Source organism: Ptychodera flava, chromosome 22, assembly GCF_041260155.1.
Source record: "Ptychodera flava strain L36383 chromosome 22, AS_Pfla_20210202, whole genome shotgun sequence".
Classification (NCBI taxonomy): Eukaryota; Metazoa; Hemichordata; class Enteropneusta; family Ptychoderidae; genus Ptychodera; species Ptychodera flava.
This window is the reverse complement of record NC_091949.1, coordinates 26,548,371-26,568,799: the sequence shown is the minus strand read 5'-3', so window position 1 is coordinate 26,568,799 and position 20,429 is coordinate 26,548,371. Positions and strand designations below refer to the sequence as shown.

General features: G+C 37.2%; 1 protein-coding gene across 1 annotated transcript; it reads right to left on the bottom strand.

The window, feature by feature from the left end:
- Positions 1–4,324: 4,324 nt before the first annotated feature.
- Positions 4,325–19,436, bottom strand: LOC139123060 (uncharacterized). Its single transcript, XM_070689030.1, has 14 exons — positions 19,080–19,436; positions 17,121–17,339; positions 15,595–15,807; positions 13,752–13,997; positions 13,177–13,419; positions 12,269–12,508; positions 11,267–11,313; positions 10,021–10,111; positions 9,297–9,619; positions 8,768–8,879; positions 7,675–7,802; positions 6,579–6,807; positions 5,870–5,958; positions 4,325–5,373 (listed from the first exon to the last, which is right to left on the bottom strand). The coding sequence occupies exons 1-14, from the start codon at positions 19,225–19,227 to the stop codon at positions 5,296–5,298; spliced, it is 2,406 nt and encodes an 801-aa protein (XP_070545131.1). The 5' UTR covers positions 19,228–19,436; the 3' UTR covers positions 4,325–5,295.
- Between the last annotated feature and the right edge of the window lie 993 nt (positions 19,437–20,429).

Genomic DNA, 20,429 nt, shown 5'->3' with positions numbered 1-20,429 from the left:
TAATAAAATTTCAAGTTAGCACCCCTTAACTATCAGTGGTCCAGGGTGGTCCTACTTAACGTTGTAATTCACAAATTTCCAATGGACCTGGTAATGTATTACCTTGAATACAATGACATTTGCCAGTTATGGTTCACTAAAGGTGTGATCTATATGGAAATGTTCTCATGAAACGATTGTCCTTCTCTTTAGCATTTCGAAATTGACTTCAATGGAAAGGACACAAAGTCGTAGAAATCAGAGAATTCATTTCTTTATGGTTTTCTTTAGGGCTTGTTAGGTTTCAAATTGCAAACACTATGATCTATTATCATCATCTTCGAATTAACAACCGCTTTCACCATACCTAACCTTAAATCTATAATCAACTTCAGAAACATGAATGCGGGCGAAAATTTTATCCAGACGGGACGGGAGAAGAAATAAGCCCCCCAACCCCAACCCTTTCAAGTGTATCATAGTATTATGGCGTCCGCCAAAATCTCTGCTCCAGTGAAGAATTATATTCCATCAATTCCTGATGAGTCTAAAATATTCCCCTGTCACATGGCATCTATTTTGATTTCAGAAAGAGGTTAATGACAACAAGCAATCCCCAACTGTTTATTGCACTGGTAAAGTTTGCTATTTACCATTGTTGCGTTGTTGTGTTACATTTTACGCAACTGGCATATCCTTTTATAGCTTTCCTGTTGACATATCAAACGGAAAACAGTGGATAGTGACACTATTTCACATTGGGTAAGACGATAAATCTTCGATCACCTTCTTAATTTTTAAAGTTTCTGTTTGAGAAGTTATTGGCCCGTGAAGAGAATATATTTTGGTGACGATACAGCGCAGACTCATTCAGGTGACATTCGTATCTATTCGTATTCGTGTTTCATTTACAATTCAAAGGATAGTTTACATTAAGGTAGAACGCGCCTCAAAGACAGATATTTGGACTCTCAAATTTCTACAGTTCTTTTCTAATCTACCACTTGTGGGGGTTCATTTTAAAGCTCTTGGGGAAAGAAAAGCTTTCATTGTCTTATTTTTTCGAAAATTCGAAATTTTATTTTTCCCCATACAGTTAACACGGGGATGGCGGCCATTTTGAATTTCAAATATCACAAAATGTTGGGTAATCTGTTTTGCTAGTTCCCAACTTTGCAAGGTGACCCCCAATTTTTATTGATTTGGTAAGAGAATGGTTGAAAGTTTCTTTGAGGAAAGTTTGAGCAAACGTTTAAGTCTTTCAATTTCGAGGCGCATTCTATCTAAGAGTTAAGATGTTTTTAGCGATTTCTACAGGGAACGTTTTAAAAGTGAAAAAACCGAATGACAAGAAGAGCGAGGACGCTGACGCTCACGACTTACCTCCCGTGTACACAGCCAGGATACGATAACTAATGCATGACTAGAACAAAGATCGAGCATATAATGTACAGTCTCGTGAGCTTTGTTTAAACCGCACGTTCCAAGAAAACCATGCTCAATAACTTAAACAATAAGAAGTTAGAATCTTCCCTCCCCTAGTTCAGTGTTTTGCCTTGCTGTACAATGCCTCAAGGCGTGCTGATTCTTTCATAACCTCTTCCACAAGGTGGGGTGGATATTCAAAAATTCCTGAAGTAGTAAATTTTACTGTTTAAAGATTTTTACCTCAAGCCCGCCCTAATTTATGTGTGAGTTAGATTTTATTTGTTATTTAGAAATACAGTGTTGTTTGAATTTCCAGATCAAACTGCATACAAAAGTGTATTGTATCCAACTCAAAACTGACCAGTTCAAAAAAGCCTTGACTCTTACAAAGGCAAGATTAGTTCTGTCATGGACAACAAACTATGTCAGGTCCAAAAATCCATAATCCAGTCGTCGTCCTGTTCCAAAGATCATAGAGATAAATGAATTTTAATTACTCTTATTCATACCTTCATATATTACAGATATAGAAACACTTCATGGCGATCATCTAGTGCTAATTAAAATTTTCATTAGTGATGCATATTGGATATTTTGCTTGAACTTTTTTCCTCTGTAATATTAGAGATGTACCTTCGACAGTCATTCACAGATCGCTAAGTAGGAGCTGGCTCATTCGATCTCAAAAGTGAGCTATCATCTGCAATGCTTTTACGCTCGACTGTATTTTTTCTGTCAAATGCTCCCACAAATAAAAAAACATAAAAATTGTGTGTTTTATCACTAAAGGTCGCCGATTTTTATGAGCAATGGTGACAAACAGTATGCATCTATTCCTGAAACATTGTGTAAAACAGCAATACAAACAGTTTTTCCAGTCGAGTTATACCACTGGCATCCTTAGCATGAAAGATCAAACCTTCGACTAAGATTATCCATATCATCGGAAGATTTGTCACTGATTCGAAAGCTGAGGTCGTGTATTCAGAGATTTTCAATTTATTGACAATGTATTAAGTTTCACGTGTTGATTCGTAAAGTTTATTAATAGCCTATTGGCCTATACATATGTTCAGTTGTGGCAACCGTCTGCTGGGAAAATTACTCGTTTGCGTGAAAATCAAAGATAGAAATGTCGTGGCAGTAATATCTTTTTAACTGATGTTTTATTGAGGTTTGTCCCTCATACCAGGTGTTCTTCATGCTATAATCTCCCGCCATTGTTTCAAAGCTGCAGTCACGTGACCGGAATTTTTTTAAAGACTATCCCTCTAACGTTACATTTTTCGAACCATTAAGGACTAGACATATCTATTTTCTCGTCAAATGACGTGATTCTGGCAAATCGCGACATGGAATGAGCGTGTGCCGTGTAAAAAATTCTAGTCTAATAATATCAAGTTAGAATATAATTACCATCTCCCTCAGCTTTACATTCAGAAATCTACAGCCACATTCATGCAAACACCTAAATTGGTATTATATCATGTCAAGCTTACACTTCCCAATTTCGCATCGGTAGCTGAGATTAAATCACTACTGACCAAGCTGACAAAGTTGAAGAGAGACAATAGATCCGGCTTAAAATTTGAACTCCACTGTGCCGTATGACCAGTAAAGATTATCAAATAATTATTCAGTTTTACCGATTAATTTTGCCAGAAGAGCAACTAGTGTAGCTGCTTCTAATGTTTATAGAATTATATTATAATGGTTAAAGGGAAATTTGAATCAAACGTTTCACAGTGTGCAGGGTCTCAATATTTTGGACCAAAAGTTTTGATTGGAAAATTGTTAAAATGTCGTTTTGACAGTGTCAACATTGTCGTCATTAGGCAGTGAACATGCCGAAAACATTACGTCATAACCTTATGTAGATGAAGTAGTTTTACAGGAAGTACTTCTGTTTTTCCACAAGTATGAAATGTAAACACCCTAATTATACAATTTCGTAAGAGAAAAACGTTTTACGTGGAAGATTTCACAGACAATAACTACGATAAAGATACCTATATTATACTGCAAACAAAAGAAGATTACTTAGAAACTTAGGATATATTAGGATTGCAGTGTTTCCTGGAATTCCCTAACTCACGACAAGTGGATTGTTTTGTCACACACACACACACACACACACACACACACACACACACACACACACACACACACACACACACACACACATACACACGGAAACAACAGATATTGAATATATCGGCATATATTGAATATATAGTGAATATATTTATATTTATACATGTATACATACGTGGATATACCGCAACCTGCTTTTTTGGATATATATATATATATATATATATATATATATATATATATATATATATATATATATATAATATATATATATATATATATATATATATATATATATATATATATATATATATATATATATATATATATATATATATATATATATATATTTGAAAGCAATGGGGGTTTCAAAGATCCATAAAAGCAAGTTTCGGCTTATCCAGGTATAACCGAGCTCTTTCAACAGACTCGTGCTGACGACATGTCGTTTTTCCAGCTGACAAAGCTTGTCCCTTCTAGTTTCACAGAATAAATTACCCACTTTAGGGAATAGTTACATCAGGTCATTGTGCAAAATGTCTCGAAACAATTAACAACAAGGCGAAAACATGGAGTCAACATAAAATGTGAAAACTAAATCATTTTGACCTAGCAAGAAGCAAGTGTGAACTCAATGATATAATCGGCAAAGTTTCTCTATGTGTTCTCTCTCTATCCTCTTTTTTGATACCAATCACTTGATAAAAATAAGTGTAACAAAATCAAAATAACGTGGTTAATACATGCAAATTCTTAGGATAAATGAAAAAACTTTGAAACAATACAATAATGAGTACACAGTATCTGGCCCTGTAATGTGAGATACAGTGTGCACACTTACAGCGTGATAATTTAATTTGTTAAATTACAGAAACAAATAAGCTGATTTGGTCGCCTTATTATCGTTTTAGATATAGTACATTTCAGTAAATTTCACATCTGGCATATTCTTATGTAAATGAACTCCTGATTATTAGCTTAGCCTGTCAGGCACTCAAAATACAAATAATCACCTGGACCTGGTAGAGTGGTACTCAGATCCACGTGTCCCAGCATAGTAGGTGCGGTGCAGTTCAGTTATTTTGAACTTCATGAGTGTTGGAGCCACTTTGTAAGATAGAAAGGAGGTACATGTACTAATTTATCTCAATAAGGGAGTGACATCACTAAGCGTTTCTGAATTTCTAAGGCCATTCAAACAAGTCCTAATGGCTGCATGTAATGACGGACTCCGCGTCAATAATTTCATTTTTGACTGCAGCATCCAACAATTTGACAGTAGCCGGTATTTGTCACATTGTCTGAAATCAATTAAGTAGGAAATGCGTATGCTAGTGACGTCACAAAGTACATATAAATGATAACACGCCAACGTACAACCGTAAGCTGTTCTGAAAAAAACGTTTGCACTATCTTTTCACAAATAAATTAAAAATCTTGTCCTTTTAAGTAAAATATTCGTAAATAATATAATATCAGCAATCCCCTCTAACCTCTAACAGAGTATTCACAGGACATCCCACTGGTTTGTGTTGTCACAAAACATTGTCCAAAATATTTGCATTAGATTTAAGAAGACTTTAAAAAGTTGTCAAAACAGGACATTGGCAACAATGGTTTCATATGTTACCATCTTTAAATACTTGTACATGTACAGATATAAACTTTTCTAACAGCACATCAGTTGATTCCAGGGGTACCAATGTTGCGTAATAGATTGCGCACTCCTCGAGAAGTTACGTAGCGACATGAGGGTGGGTGGATACCATAAGTCTCGGCGAAGAAGTGTTGATGTTACACTGTTGGCGAGGTGAATGCAGTCGCATAATTACACAGACATACAGTAGTTGTGAGGTTTGAGGCCGAGGAAGCCTGAAAATTAAATAAACAGACTTGAGTCAGCTTCATGTACGGTCAATGATAAGTCAAAACTTTTCATTACCTTATCATTTCATTGTTGTAACCATGTGAAACACTTGTAAACAATTCCGATTGGCATGCGAATGACACTAATGATGTAGCGCCGGTAGATCAGTTTTTTTATTTAAAGAAAACATAATAATACCTGGGCATTAAAATTGACACCCAATTAACTTTTTGGTCATATCGAAAACGGAATTGGTGAGCATACGGGGACGATACTGTATTCAATTGATCAAAGACATGTACGTATCTGAGAAAAATTTCTCCTTGAAAGCAGCCGTGCATCATCATATCGCAAAGCACATCACAAAAATGGTGTCAGACATCAGGCAAAGTGCAAAGTGATTTCAGAGGATCAGGCAACTACAGCTCTCTCTTGGGACACCTTCCTCTGGATTTTGCCCTGGGGCATTGACTGATAGCCTTGATATGTACAATTCTGTACCTGACAACCATCGCCAGCCCATGTGTCAGACTGTCTCTTCATGTAACCACACATGGTTTGTTTGACACTCATCCAGAACTTGACATCACCTTCAAGATAATGCACAAAAGATATCACAGTACATTGAACTGACCTCCATTTGCAAATCACAGGGCAATCAATTAATAAATCAAATGCAAACCAAAATCATATTTACTAATTTAAAATTAATTCTTATACACAACACACACACACACACACACACACACACACACACACACACACACACACACATATATATATATATATATATATATATATATATATATATATATATATATATATATATCCGCTTATATATATAAAAATTTCGTCGTCAAAACAATTATTTATCGAATTTCAAGACCACTGTCCATCGTAGCATAATGGTATGTGCCAGCCTCATTAAAGTAAAAACAAGAGAAAAGGAGAGGCTATATGCGTCTGACAATTAAGAGATGCACGAAACTTAAGTAATATATGTAATCTCTAATCTTACATTCGTAAGACCACAGGGTGAATGTTGCTTCTGATGCAATAGCTAAGGGTAAAACTAAGAAATATCTCCGTTTATAATGCAATCGTCAATTGCGTAAATGTAGCATGGTTTCACAAATTGTGTTTGTTCAATCGATATCATGATGAGCCATCACATTACATGAAGCTAGAGTTTAAGCTTAAACGTACTTACTTTTAGGGACGGTAAAGGTTAAGAAATACTTCCCTGTCTTCAAAAAGTTGTACTCTGATATGAAGATTGTGGAATGGTCACCCAAAAAGTTGACGTCGACAGAAAAATGGTAGTCAATGTAATTATGAGAAAACTTCGCCGGTTCGTCAAAGACATACGCTGTAGTATTTCCAAAAATAGCATGAGAATTTTCGAGCCAGATGATCAGGGCGTGGAACAGCCTAGGAATCTTTAAAGAAATGATATTAAATTCGTATCAACAAGCGGGAACAATGCAATGACAAGCTGCAATGTATGACTTGTAAGGTAGTATGCGCCTCGAAAGTGAAAAACAAACCTTTACTCAAACTTTCCTTCATGATACTTGCAACCATTAGCTTATCAAATCAAGGGGATACCGTGAAAGTTGGAATTAGATATACAAAGTACCTGACATTTGTGGAGGGGCGATCCATTTACCGTTTTTTGAAATTCAAAATGGCCGCCATCACTCTTTAACTCCACGAGTAAAAATATGATTTTTGATTTTCGATAAACTAAGGCCGTGAAATATTTTCTTACTCTGAGAGCTTTAAAACGAGTCCAAGTGGTGAATCAGAAAAGAATTGCAAAGATTTAAGATTCCGACTATTTATTCTTGAGGTGCATTCTACCTTAAATCTGTGAAACACGTACTGAACAAATAGCGATAACAAAATGCACATACGCAGCTAAATATATATTCCTCAATAGGACTCATGCAACTGCCAAGTTCGACCTCAAACATTAATCAAACTGTTACCTCAGCATCAACGGTGCATAAGTTTACTGTGAAATTGTGAGAAATGAAGAGAATATGTCTTCGTTCTTGTTTGTGTTCCACTCTAACTGGATATATGAGACTCAGTGTAGAAATAACGTAATGTTGCTCATCATCAGAGTACTTAGCCATACCGCTGTAAACATTGTAACAGTTTATCTCACTGACAGTTTGTGATGTGATATCGAAGGAAAAATATTAACCTGCTTGCAAAAAAGATTACTGCGAAATGAAAACAAATTTCTGTCAATTAAAAGTAAAATAAGTATACATGTGATGCTAGATAACCTTACGCACCTCGATCTCAAAGCCAAAGTATGTAACATTATCGTCATCAAGGTATATCCCCTCCATAACAATCTGATCTTCAGTTGGTGGAGGCTCGGTGGACAGTTCTATCAGGATGTCGTCTTTGATGGTTTTCCCTGGCAATCCAGTGAAAATAATCGTAAGCATCAGTGACTTGTATATACGCAAACATCGTAATGTCCATATTAAAGGGAAATGGTCGTCGGAACTGCGTCTGTGCGAGTTTATCGTTTACAAGCAATGTATTTTGTGCACGATATCTAGATGCACCTCATCATCATAGCTGCAACATTAAATATTGTACGATGTAGATTAAGACAGACATGATTTAAGTTTCATCAATCACCATCTTACCTTGAATACAGTGTTTACATTGGTCGTATTGGTCCCATACGACCTTTGAGCGCAGTTCCGACGACTGTATCATTTAATGTATATTACAAAGTCAGAGTATATCAATTCAAAAATACGTAGCTTAGGCTAAATTAAATTACTAGTGTAAAAACATGAAAAGCTTGATATTCTTTAAATCAATACTACATTTCATCTATACCGATCGTGCTAAAGTTAAAATGGACAGTCATAACTTTGTTTGATTGATGTAATATATATCGTCAACTTTCCTCATGTTTCTCCTATCTTGTCAATTGAGGACAGCGAAAGCACGTCATTTAAACATTAAATGCCCATAACACCGCAATAGACATGACCTCAGAAGCGTTAAGCATTGCTTTGTTTGATTGATGTAAAATATATCGTCAACTTTCCTCATGTTTCTCCTATCTTGTCAATTGAGGACAGCGAAAGCACGTCATTTAAACATTAAATGCCCATAACACCGCAATAGACATGACCTCAGAAGCGTTAAGCATTGCTTTGTTTGATTGATGTAAAATATATCGTCAACTTTCCTCATGTTTCTCCTATCTTGTCAATTGAGGACATCGAAAGCACGTCATTTAAACATTAAATGCCCATAACACCGCAATAGACATGACCTCAGAAGCGTTAAGCATTGCTCCGTTAAAAATTCCAAGTATACAGCAATCTCAATTTTTGCTTTGGTGAAAATATTTATTACCCTCTAATTCACGGCCATCTCTACCGGTAAAAGTCAGGCCAATCACATCGGTACTTAAGCGAGTATCGTCGGCAATCCTTGATTGAAACAACTTCCCAGTCACACGTGAACACTGTGAGCAATTGAAAGGTTAACCGAATCAATGTTCTTCGTCAATATCATTGTAAATCAAACTATATAGCATTGTATCTTGAATAGGTCAAACATTTATCAAATGTTGGTCAGGAATCAATATTTTATTCGCATGGTGGAAAACTGACAAATATAATGTCGAATTAATCATGTGTCAAAATACTATACGTATAAACTTTGGTTTTACATGTTTTATGGTTAGCTTTACATTGTGCAAGCAACATACTGATTGCATTTGCGTCCTTGAAATGTTGATTGATATGCTGCTATTTCCTAACGAAGAAAATATACACCTTCATGGTATGTAATTCTTTAAGAGTATTTCCCTTTACTGATAGAATGAACAGTTAAATAAATAAATGTTTCAATATAACAGACTTATAAAAGTAATGCTCACAATCATATTCACAGTACTTGCAGGCATTTGATTCGCAAAAAGTTCGTCAGACTCCGGAATTCTTAAGCCGCTGCCATTCCCAAGAAACACGGACTTTGTAAGATTTTCGACAGAGTCACTTTCCAAATGCAATCGAATGGACGGTGTATGCATAAGAACTTGGCCAGAGCCAGGTACCATGTCCTCTAGAACAAACTTCGAAAGTTTGTCCACAGCGGTGAGTACGGATTCTATGACTAGGTCTCTGTCGATGCTTGTGATTTCATCAACTGATGTTGAGAACACCCATGTTGTTAAACACATGTCTGTGGCCTGCAAAATATCTGACGGAGTAACAATTATTATTATCAGTTTCCCCTTTGTCCAGGTAGAACCAACCTCGGAGACACAAAGTCGGACTTTCACTTTTATATTATTTATTCGGTCTACCTCTCGTTGGGGCTAATTTTGAAGATCGTGTAGTAACTAATCTTTCACCAGCTAATTTTTGTTGAAATCGAAGGTTTATTTTTCCCTTAACTTAGCGATGGAGAGCTTGCCATTTTCAAGTTTTACAGTTGATAAATATTGGGTAATTTGTCGTCCTATTACAATATTCCGCAGTGTTCCCTGATTTCTATTTTCGAGTTCGAAAGGGAACGATTTGAAGTGTCCTTGCGGCGAGATTGAGCAAAGTCTTTGCGGGATTTCGATTTTTAAAATTTATGAAGTGCAATTATCTTACTTTCGGAAATCGACATTCTTTCCTCAGATGACACAACGATGTTTTCAAGTCCAGTGATGGCTTTAGACAGTCTGTCAATGCATCCGATCGCCTGGTAAATGTGAATAAGAACAAGGATACATTTCATTTTGATGGTGATAATAATAGATATGTCTTACATGACAGTTGCTTATTAAACGTGCTTGCTTACCCCATTGAGATTACCATATTTTTGTAATGTCGAAAACTATCATATGTTAAGTTCTACATTTTGGATTCGCATCACTGATATCTTCATGCCCTTATATGTAATTCTCGAAATACTCATCACTGTTACAACCTTCATATGTAACCTTGGTATCAGCGGACGGGAAGTCTAATAACAGTGGCATCAAGTCAAATAACTCTGGGTGTTATTGGTCGCTGCTAGAGCTATGACCCAACAGTCGTTTCATGCGAACAATGGGAATATCTGACAACTTGAAGAATTCCATTTTTTTTAAAAAACTACTTAAACCTCACTATTATTTTACTGTTCGAAGATGAGTATAAACCATATGAATTTACGTGACAAAGTTCTGCAGATGAACCTTGATTATTTCTTCACTGCGCGGGAGAAAATTTGTTCTGTACGCTGAGATGACGTGGCGGACGCATGCCTTGTACGTTTTCGCGACCCACCCTACAAACATTCCATACTGATAGCAAGAATGTCTAAATTTTGCTTGCAAAGTTAGGCTTCGACAGTTCGCGTCTCGGAAGTACCACTGCCATATGATGTCCAAAGACATGAAGTCCGTTATTTTGTTAATATACTCACATATAATTCAGTAAACTCCAATATCTATTATCATTTTGTCAACAATTACTGTCGGTCTAAATATTAAATGCCTCATATTGGTTACATATAGTTAACTAATTTTAAAATTTTAAACGACATTTTAAATATTTGTTATAGTTGTAATTTTGCCAAGGTATCCACATGTCTGACTCCACGAAGCAATAATTTGATCTCGTGATTGAATATCTAAATATGATCAGTGTTCTTGACTGCCAAGCGTAGCTTTAGTATTTGCCTGACCAGATACGCATCATATGTATCTAAAGATTAATTACCCATTAGTACGCCATTGTGCAAATATTTCACTTCTTTATAGGGAACTTCTTCAACGATCTCTTTGGTCCCAAAGAAAATCGCTACACAACCCTCGAAACATATACCTGACCACAATCAGTGAAATTTTTTTTCACATGGTAGTTTACCTACCTCGGCCGTCGATATTTTCTTATCGTTTGCCACTTGTGAAACTGTAGCTGAGTTGATGTTCAGAATTTTCGTATCGTGAAAATGAACGCAAACAAGAGAAAGTGAGAAACGAGTTTAGTATAATGGGATTGATAGAGACATTGATAGAGACATTGTTATCAGAATATGTATATTGATAAAATCTCTTTTCCAGGAAAGTTATGTACATAGCAATTACAGCGATGGTACATTTGTTGAAATTAATGTCTTAAGTTTGACAAAAATGCCGATAACAAAGGCTATTACATTGAATGCGAATTCTAAAATCAACGACGATGTCGTACACCGAAAGGAATGTTTGGATGAGAATTCATTCATATGTGGCTGTCAGATGAGACGCGAACTCCTAATGGTTAACAATAAACACATAAGTATTCAATACTGGTGAACACTGTAGAAAGGGTCTGAAACCTAGCCACTTTACATCGAATATCGAACTACTGTATAAGAAAAACATAAAAACATAAAAACGGAAAAAGTGACACAGAACAAGGGCAATCGGCAACATATTCAAACACTATCGAGCTATCGACAGGTAAATATCAGGCACTTTATAAACATTTGATAATCACTGTTAATCTCTCTCTCTCTCTCTCTCTCTCTCTCTCTCTCTCTCTCTCTCTCTTGGTCCATGGTCAATCGATAATACACCGAAGCACGTAAAATGAACTATGGTCCTGAGAATTTAACCGAATATTAAAACAAAAATGCGAATTGTCGCTACCTTTTACGGCTTTTGTCTGTGCTAAGGGACAAACGACATGATATTGCAATAGATTGTAGGTAAAAAGTCGACTGCTCACGACTTAGGTGGCAAAATCATATTTAAGGTACCGATAACTGCCGTTCTTCCCTAAATAAATAGCAATACAAAAAGACTATCGATTGCCTTATATCAACGTTGGTTATGAATAGCAAATCTAAACATTTTGTACATTCAGATAAACTTCAAGAAAGACAAACCTTCTACTCTAACGGTGAAGAAACATGATCCATTATTTCCAGATGGATCTACGGCCTCATAGTACACAACCGTAAGACCAATTGGGAAATTACTCCCAGAAGAGTGGCTGCTGGAAAGGCTTACAATGCCAGAATTGTCAGTGGCGTTTGGTAGTGGCCAGAAAACTGATACCGATGGATTCTCAATGTTTGCAGTTGTACTTGTATTGCTTGGACAGATGATGAATGGTTTTTCGGTATCTGTGAAAAAAAAAATGGTGATTCCATGAAACTTTATTCAATTGCATTAAAACACAAATGGACATTGTGTAGTTGCTATTTTTCTTTGTGTATCTCCTACACTATAAATGTCCGGCGATCTGACTATCGATTTTGCCTTTGTGGACACGGAAAAAACACACTTTCGCCCATTTGATGATTTGCTACCAATAGGTCTTGTAGTGGCAAAATCCTTTATTATATGGGAGGTTCAACTCGTGAAGGATTTGAATGATTATGGGTCAGTCTTCTAGTATTTGTACATTACTGCTTTTGAATTCACCAAGTACTTTTATACGAATGCCCTGTAGGCCAAGGTGCAGGAACCCAAACCCAATGGACAAAACTTATTTCATTAGAACGGCGAAATAAGTTGACTGATTTTGTTGTTTGGAAAAGACATACATACATGGGCCTGTGGAAGCATTCGCGATTTTAGAGTGAATGAAGTACTTCATAAATAAGTACATGCACGACGAACGACCAAAGTGAATGAAACAATCTATCGATCGATCGATCAATCAATCAATCATTACTTTTCTATGTAAGGTTCATCCAGCAAATTGCAGTAACAAGTATCTCCTGTTACTTCTCCTGTTACCGAAAATAAAATACATCTGTTTTGATTAACCACTGAATAACATATTCACCTGTTACTGTAACAGCGAAATCACATGTTTCCTTATTTCCGGAGGAATCGACGGCTTCATAAGACACAACTGTGGCGCCAATCACGAAAGCACTTCCTGGGTTATGGCTCCCTGAAACAATGACATTTCCTGAATTGTCCGTGGCAACCGGAGGCGACCACATCACAGAAACTGCGGAGGGCATCCCATCGTTTGCGATTGCGTCGATATCTGCGGGGCAGGTAATGGCAGGGCTTTCTGTGTCTGTTGCAATAACGAAAGAATATTTGCATAAAAAAGACACTTCATTGACAAATGAGAAGACATGTGCGTCAATATGTAAAATATTTGCTGTTGTGTTTTTGTGGTTAGAATAGAGTAATTTCCTGTGACAGAAAAGTCTTTAGGTCCTTATACCGTAAAAATGAGATTTTTTTTCCTCCGTGTCCTTGCCCACGTCTGGCACAAATATCGATGCTATATTAAAACTGGAGTCTGCAAATTAAATGTTGTCAAAGAAACTGAAGATCTATTCTGTCTCAAATAATCCTTCAGTAAATAAGAGACATCGGGATTAACCAATTGCCGAATCTCACCTTCCACTCTGATTGTGAACGAACAAGAGGCATTATTTCCAGAGGGATCCACTGCTTCATATCTCACAGCTGTTGTCTCTATCGGGAAGATACTTCCTGGATCGTGACTACCAGAAACGGTCACACTACCGGAATTATCAGTGGCGTTTGGAAGAGACCATGTCACAGCAACTGCAGACATTCCAATGTTTACCGCTATGCTGACATTTTCCGGGCAGGTGATATTTGGTTTTTCATACTCGGGAACTATAAAAACAAGGAACTTTATTTCACTGACTGTTCCTTACATTGCTATCGCAGTGTGCAGTCGGCGTCGCTTGAGGAAAACGGATATCTTGTCGGTGTCGTGAATTAAGCAAACTGATATAGAAGAGTGGTAATCATAACACACTTTCAATAATTTGCATAAAATAAACACAAGGTAGTTGTACGTAACAATAGTCATTACCATACATCGATACTTAGGGACTATTCAGCTTTTACGGCCGGGGGCGGCAAAATCCAGGGGGGGTCATTGTTATTTTGGAATCCGCAAAGGGGGGTCATCGCTTTTTCACTAGTAGGAAAAGGGGGTCACCACATTTTCAAAAACATAATACCTACAATAATGTTCGCTTTATGCCATGGCCATGATCAACCCTCTTTACGGGCGGGCCGCCTTCGGCGGCCCACTACAATAAATTGACTTTATGTAATGGCCCATGACCCTCTTAACGGGCGGACACCTTTGGTAGCCCACTCCAATTAGGTTTACTTCATGCAATGGCTATGATCGACCTTCTTTACCACATTTTCAAAAACATAATACCTACAATAATGTTCGCTTTATGCCATGGCCATGATCAACCCTCTTTACGGGCGGGCCGCCTTCGGCGGCCCACTACAATAAATTGACTTTATGTAATGGCCCATGACCCTCTTAACGGGCGGACACCTTTGGTAGCCCACTCCAATTAGGTTTACTTCATGCAATGGCTATGATCGACCTTCTTTACCGGCGGACACCTTCGGCGGCCAACTACATTATATAGGTTAACTTCATGCAATGGCCATGATCGACGTGTGGCCCATGACCCTCTTTACCGACAGGCCCGGACTTTGCCAACCCACTACAATAAGCAGCTGGCTGCCTTAAGCGGCCAACTCATCTTACATTATTATCTGGATAAGTGCCTATCTCATCTTTAAAAGACCATTTACATGCTCGCGACCCTGAATGGTAGCACTGAGACAATGAGGGGAATTTGCATAACAGTGTGATTGACATAAGTTGTCTATGGAAATGAAGTTAAAAATTGCCTAACAGTTGTCCTAATTAATAGACGTTTGCATGGATGTGGCTGAGAAGTTTGTGCACTGGCATCTCTGCTACAAGAAAAAAGTGCACCGCGTACCGGAGTTCAAATCCAAATCGTGCGGGTAAATTTGACATATAGGTTTTGGTTATTTTTTAGCCGTTGGAGGGGGAGGTCATCAAATTTTTTCGTCTGACAAAGGGGGGTTCATCTTTTTTTCACGAAAAATGCAGGGGGTCTATATTTTTTTTTAAAGCCGGCGACAAGATTTTGCCGCCCCCCCGCCGTAAAAATTGAACGATCCCTTAATTGAGCGTACGGTCCATTATGAAGGCGTTTCACAGTCGATGAACAGGGGTGACCGTGTGTTTTTTAATTTTTCATTCAGTTCTTATTCAAGTGACAGAAGCCAACGGTGTAGGTTAATAAAACTTCAACATTTCAGCTGCGTTATACAGTTAAGAAGGAAATATGTGCATTGTATGTTCATATTATAAGAAAGTGTCTGCGTGCAATGGGAATGTTTTGGAAACAATCACGTGTATTACCTATATCTCCATAAACTTCAACTTCACAAAGCGTCAACATTCGGCTAGGTCCATCAAGTTCAACACTCACAAAGCGACCAGTCGAGTCATTGCAGTTCACAACTATACTCACTACTTTGACCTCATCCAACAGTAAGGCATCTTCACACATGCTGTTTTCGGTGATTTGTTGTTCATTGCCAACACGCACAATGGCCCCTTCCAAACGGTCAGCTGAAAGTAAAGCTTTACTTAAAATCATATGAGTGTTTAGACTTGGCTCAGCCTGTTCTCAAGATATGCCGTTATAACCCACATCATACGAGACTTGACACGGATCGTTTTACTTCATGGTAGATATCTATCAAAATAAGACCTATTTAGGATAATATATTTATTTCCCTATATTTTGCAGTTTCTATATCAACAGTCTCCTAATAAAATATCGAAAGCATTTACTTATGCGAAATTTCGTGGCCTATACCTCATACATTGAGACCTATAGAAAACACAACAAACGGACTCTAAACAAATTATTAAAACTCCATCGTAGAAAAATATATTTGAGTTTCAGTATTAAGAACCTTCTAAAAACTTTGAAGCGAGCTTGCCTATGAGACGTGGCGTAGCCTATACACTTATCCACAGAATGGAGAAAAATATACACATTCATGCTATGAAATTCTGCAAGGTACTTTTCTTGAATATTAACAATAATATTCTCGATGTATTACTGGTACGCACGGCCCCTTGGAGTAATAATTTTTTTTTAAACTAACCAATTTTAATATTCTCGTCAAATAAATGTTTCATTTGTATCCAGCACAATACACAATCAAGGAAATGTGAAAATAATTCCAAATTGACATTACCCCAGGGAACCACTAACACACTAGCTGCACTTTAAACAGCACAGCAGAGCAATGAAACTAATCATACCCATTATTATACACCTGTGTCTGTAATCTACGGAGTTTCGTCGTACAGTAAGTTTTGGTTGTAGAGGACGCGGTGTCTAATAACGAGGAGAACAATTAGTTTAGGTGTTATCGAACACCATTTGACCTTGGACTTCATAGCACATTTATGTCACCACGGGGAAAAACAAGAGAAGATTTTCAATTCTTTAAACAAAAAATATACAGCTTCAGTACGTCACGCAGTAAATATTGATCATTCCAAAAACTGAATTTCAATGAAAACATATTGCTGTACTACAATGTCTACCACGTGCACTGAGTTACGCGGGTTGTAGTTTTATTTCGTTCTGTGCGCTTAGCGGAAGCGCTAAAAACCTTCGTTCCCAGTCTGCTCGCAATGCAGTGTGCGATGGGCTTCCTCAAAGGGCAATAATTTTGACTTCTGGTAAAATTACTCCGAAAAGGTGTATAATAATAAGGTTATTCACAAAGTACCGGGAGTTATGTCCTCGTCCATCGTACGCTTCGGTATTGTCCTCGACGCTACGAGTGAAGGACAGTACCTCCGCTGCACGATGTTCTCGGAAATGAATTCCGGTATCTTGTGAATAACCTTGTATTACTTACGGCAACAATCTCCTCGGTTCGTAATGATGACTCGATCAACAAGGTACGTGTCATTTAGATCCACTCTCCACCATGGGTTGTCTTCGATTTTTGTAGTTGAGCACGATCCGCCATGATAGTTTCTGTTTTTGAACCCGTCAACAGCAAGTGTGGGGGCTCCTACATTAGCGTACTCACTACTTTGAGTAGCCACTTTTTTTAGAGAAAGTATCTCGATCCCTTGCAAAAAGACAACATATATGGGGTTTACTGTGGAAAGAGAGGCTTTACCTATGTTGTTATGGGTGATTGTCACAGGTCTGTGCATGTCAAGTAGCGGAATCGTCTCTCCATAAGTCGGTTGTAATCTCTATTTGTATATTGAATTTAACTTCTTCCCTAATTCGTCATTAATTCGGAAAGAGGCGTTGGGTGGTAGCATTTTTTGATAGAATCACCTGCTTATCGCCGGGGCCAAGAAAATATGGGCTCTTCAAAGAGTGTGCAATGTCTTGCGTCGACTCTATGACTTATACAAGTTTTTCTCACATATAGTTAAACAAAATCGTACGCTGATAGTATTCGATCATAACAATAACCTTCTTATGATTTTCCACTCTGGCGCCGCATGTGTAACCAATTAACAAACGTTTTGAGCGGCAACGTCAAACAAATACAATTGCATACACCCACTTGAGAATGTACGTTAAACAGATGTTCTTGGCTAGTCTCATCTGAGCGCTCGCATAAGGTTTGCAATGTTACGCCAAATGTGAAACAATTTCTTCTTCGCGATAATGTTCAAATCAAGTTTCTTAGGGCGGCAGCGCGACAACAATCTCACATCTTAAAGTTCCGATCAGTGAACTTTGTAAATACAGTTTCTGTTTTATTCCTAAAGTTGTGCAAAGATGGGATGTCTTCAAATACTAGTCTGTATGTTATATTTGACGTTACTGAATCTCAGTCCTGAAGAGAATTCAATTTCTCATAAGCATCGCACATCATTTGTACTCGATAAGCTAACCGACTAATATTTTGTTTGTAATTTCACGTAATTTAGGAAGGATTAGAAGAAAATGTAATTGTTTAAGATCACGAAGATTAAGAATTGTCTCGTTACGGTAGTTCGCCCTCCAATGAAAAACTTAAACTTTTGCTCAAACACTTCTCAAGCACACTTTTAACCCTTCACTTTAAAAGTCAAGAATGAAAATCGGAGGTCACCGTGCAAGTTTGGGTACTCGAGAAACATATTACACAATATTTACAGATATTTGAAATTCTAAATGGCTGTCATACCTGTGTTAATCTCTATTGGAGAACATAAAATTCCAGATTTTCATAAAAATAAGCCCTTTAAAAACTTTATTTACTCCATAAGCTTCGAAATGAGCCTTCACAGGTGGTAAGCCAAAAAAATATCGCTGAAGTTCGAGAGTCGGAATTTTTGTCCCCGAGGAGCATTCTACCTTTAAGTGTAAAAATGCAACATTTTTCCCAGACTCATTCAGCGACATGGACTTAATCTTTATCCAGGTGTCCGGAATGGGTAAGCGTACCCTGCTAGCATGCTACACCCGTCAAGAACGGCCCAAAAGTGCAAAAATCAATAGTCATTAATGAAGCAACTGAATCACTTTATAAGGCAAAGTTAGGAATGCTGTCACGTATCATTTGTGTAACAGATATGTCGTATTTGGAAACGATGTCTCCATATCTACCATGGAACTTCTTAAACGATTTTGCAAACCTAATACTAAATGACACTAATAACGTTATCTAAAATAGTCACTGTGTCTGATTCTGATAAAAACTTGGCAGAACTGGCAACCGACAACAAATTTTCAGGAAGTTACGATGGAATTGAATGGACCAATTTGACAGAAATTTGCATATCTGCAACACCAAACAAAGATTATTAAATAATACCGTTTGGCATCTTATTACTGATAAAAATACTCAATATGTATAACCTACCTGATTGGACTTGTCCAAAGAATAGTAGCAAGAGATAGCTCGTTGCGAACCCACCCATCATGGTGTGCAACGCAATGAAGACACCATATGAGGGAGATAGATCTATGGTGGCGCTTAACGTAGTTGTACAATAGTATCGACAATGCATGTGAAAGGTTTGCTCGTCGATTTTCGTGATACCAACTCTGACACACCAAACCAGTTCCAAAGAAAGACAACTTTCAAATCAAATCATTGTGAAAGTTTGTTCGATGTTTTGTCTCACCCTAAGATGCCGACGTTCAATTTGATGCTGGCAGAAGATACAGCAGTAATTTAAGAAAAAAGTTACTGTTGTTGAGTCGTTCTACTGAGAAGTGTATTTGCGTAGGCATAAATATACAGTCCTCAATGAGTCACGGACATTTCCTTCGGTGCTCATGCGTAACACTCATCGAACATATGTTTGCATTGTCTCCAGCGGTATTGGAATTTAATCAATTTTCCATTTGAGTCTTTTTATCATGAGCTGTCTTTTACTTTCTGCTGTCTTACAATATACGTGATTAGAAACCGTTTTGGATGATTTGATATTTATGATACGCTAATTAATTTCATATGGAAAGATATAGACTAACAGAACGACAGGAAATTTGCCCAAAGTCATCAACTGCGTTCATTTTCATGTTACTTCAACTATAAATGCCCATGTTCTATAATGTCTATAGCTTAAATTAACAATTCTGGCTCATAAAGTTGCAGAGAACATTGGTATACTCGTGTTGTAGACCACGAAACTGAACATAATGGAGTTATGCTCTTTTTCTTTTTCTTGTAACCTGGGTTAGACCGAAATACAAATATGTAATCATAAAATGTTGAAGTACTTATATCGCTAGTCTCGAAATGAAAAGCCTTGCAACTATACCTATGATTCAAACAAATAAGAAACTGTATTCTTGTATTTTACAAAGTGGATGAATTCATTGAAAACAATATTGTTTCTTTCTCTCCGTTGATTGACATAAAATTGTCGAGTATGATTAAAAAACGAACACCCGTCGCTAAACAAAATCACGAGGTACAGCGATGTTTTTTTCTGTGGCCTTGATCAAAACTAGCTTAAATTAACAATTCTGGTTCATAAAGTTGCAGAGGACACTGGTATACTCGTGTTGTAGACCACGAAAGTGAACATAATTGAGTTATGCTCTTTTTCTTTCTCTTGTAACCTGGGTTAGACCGAAATATAAATATGTAATCATAAAATGTTGAAGTACTTACATCGCTTGTCTCAAAATGAAAAGCCTTGCAACTATACCTATGATTCAAACAATTAAGAAACTGTATTCTTGTATTTTACAAAGTGGA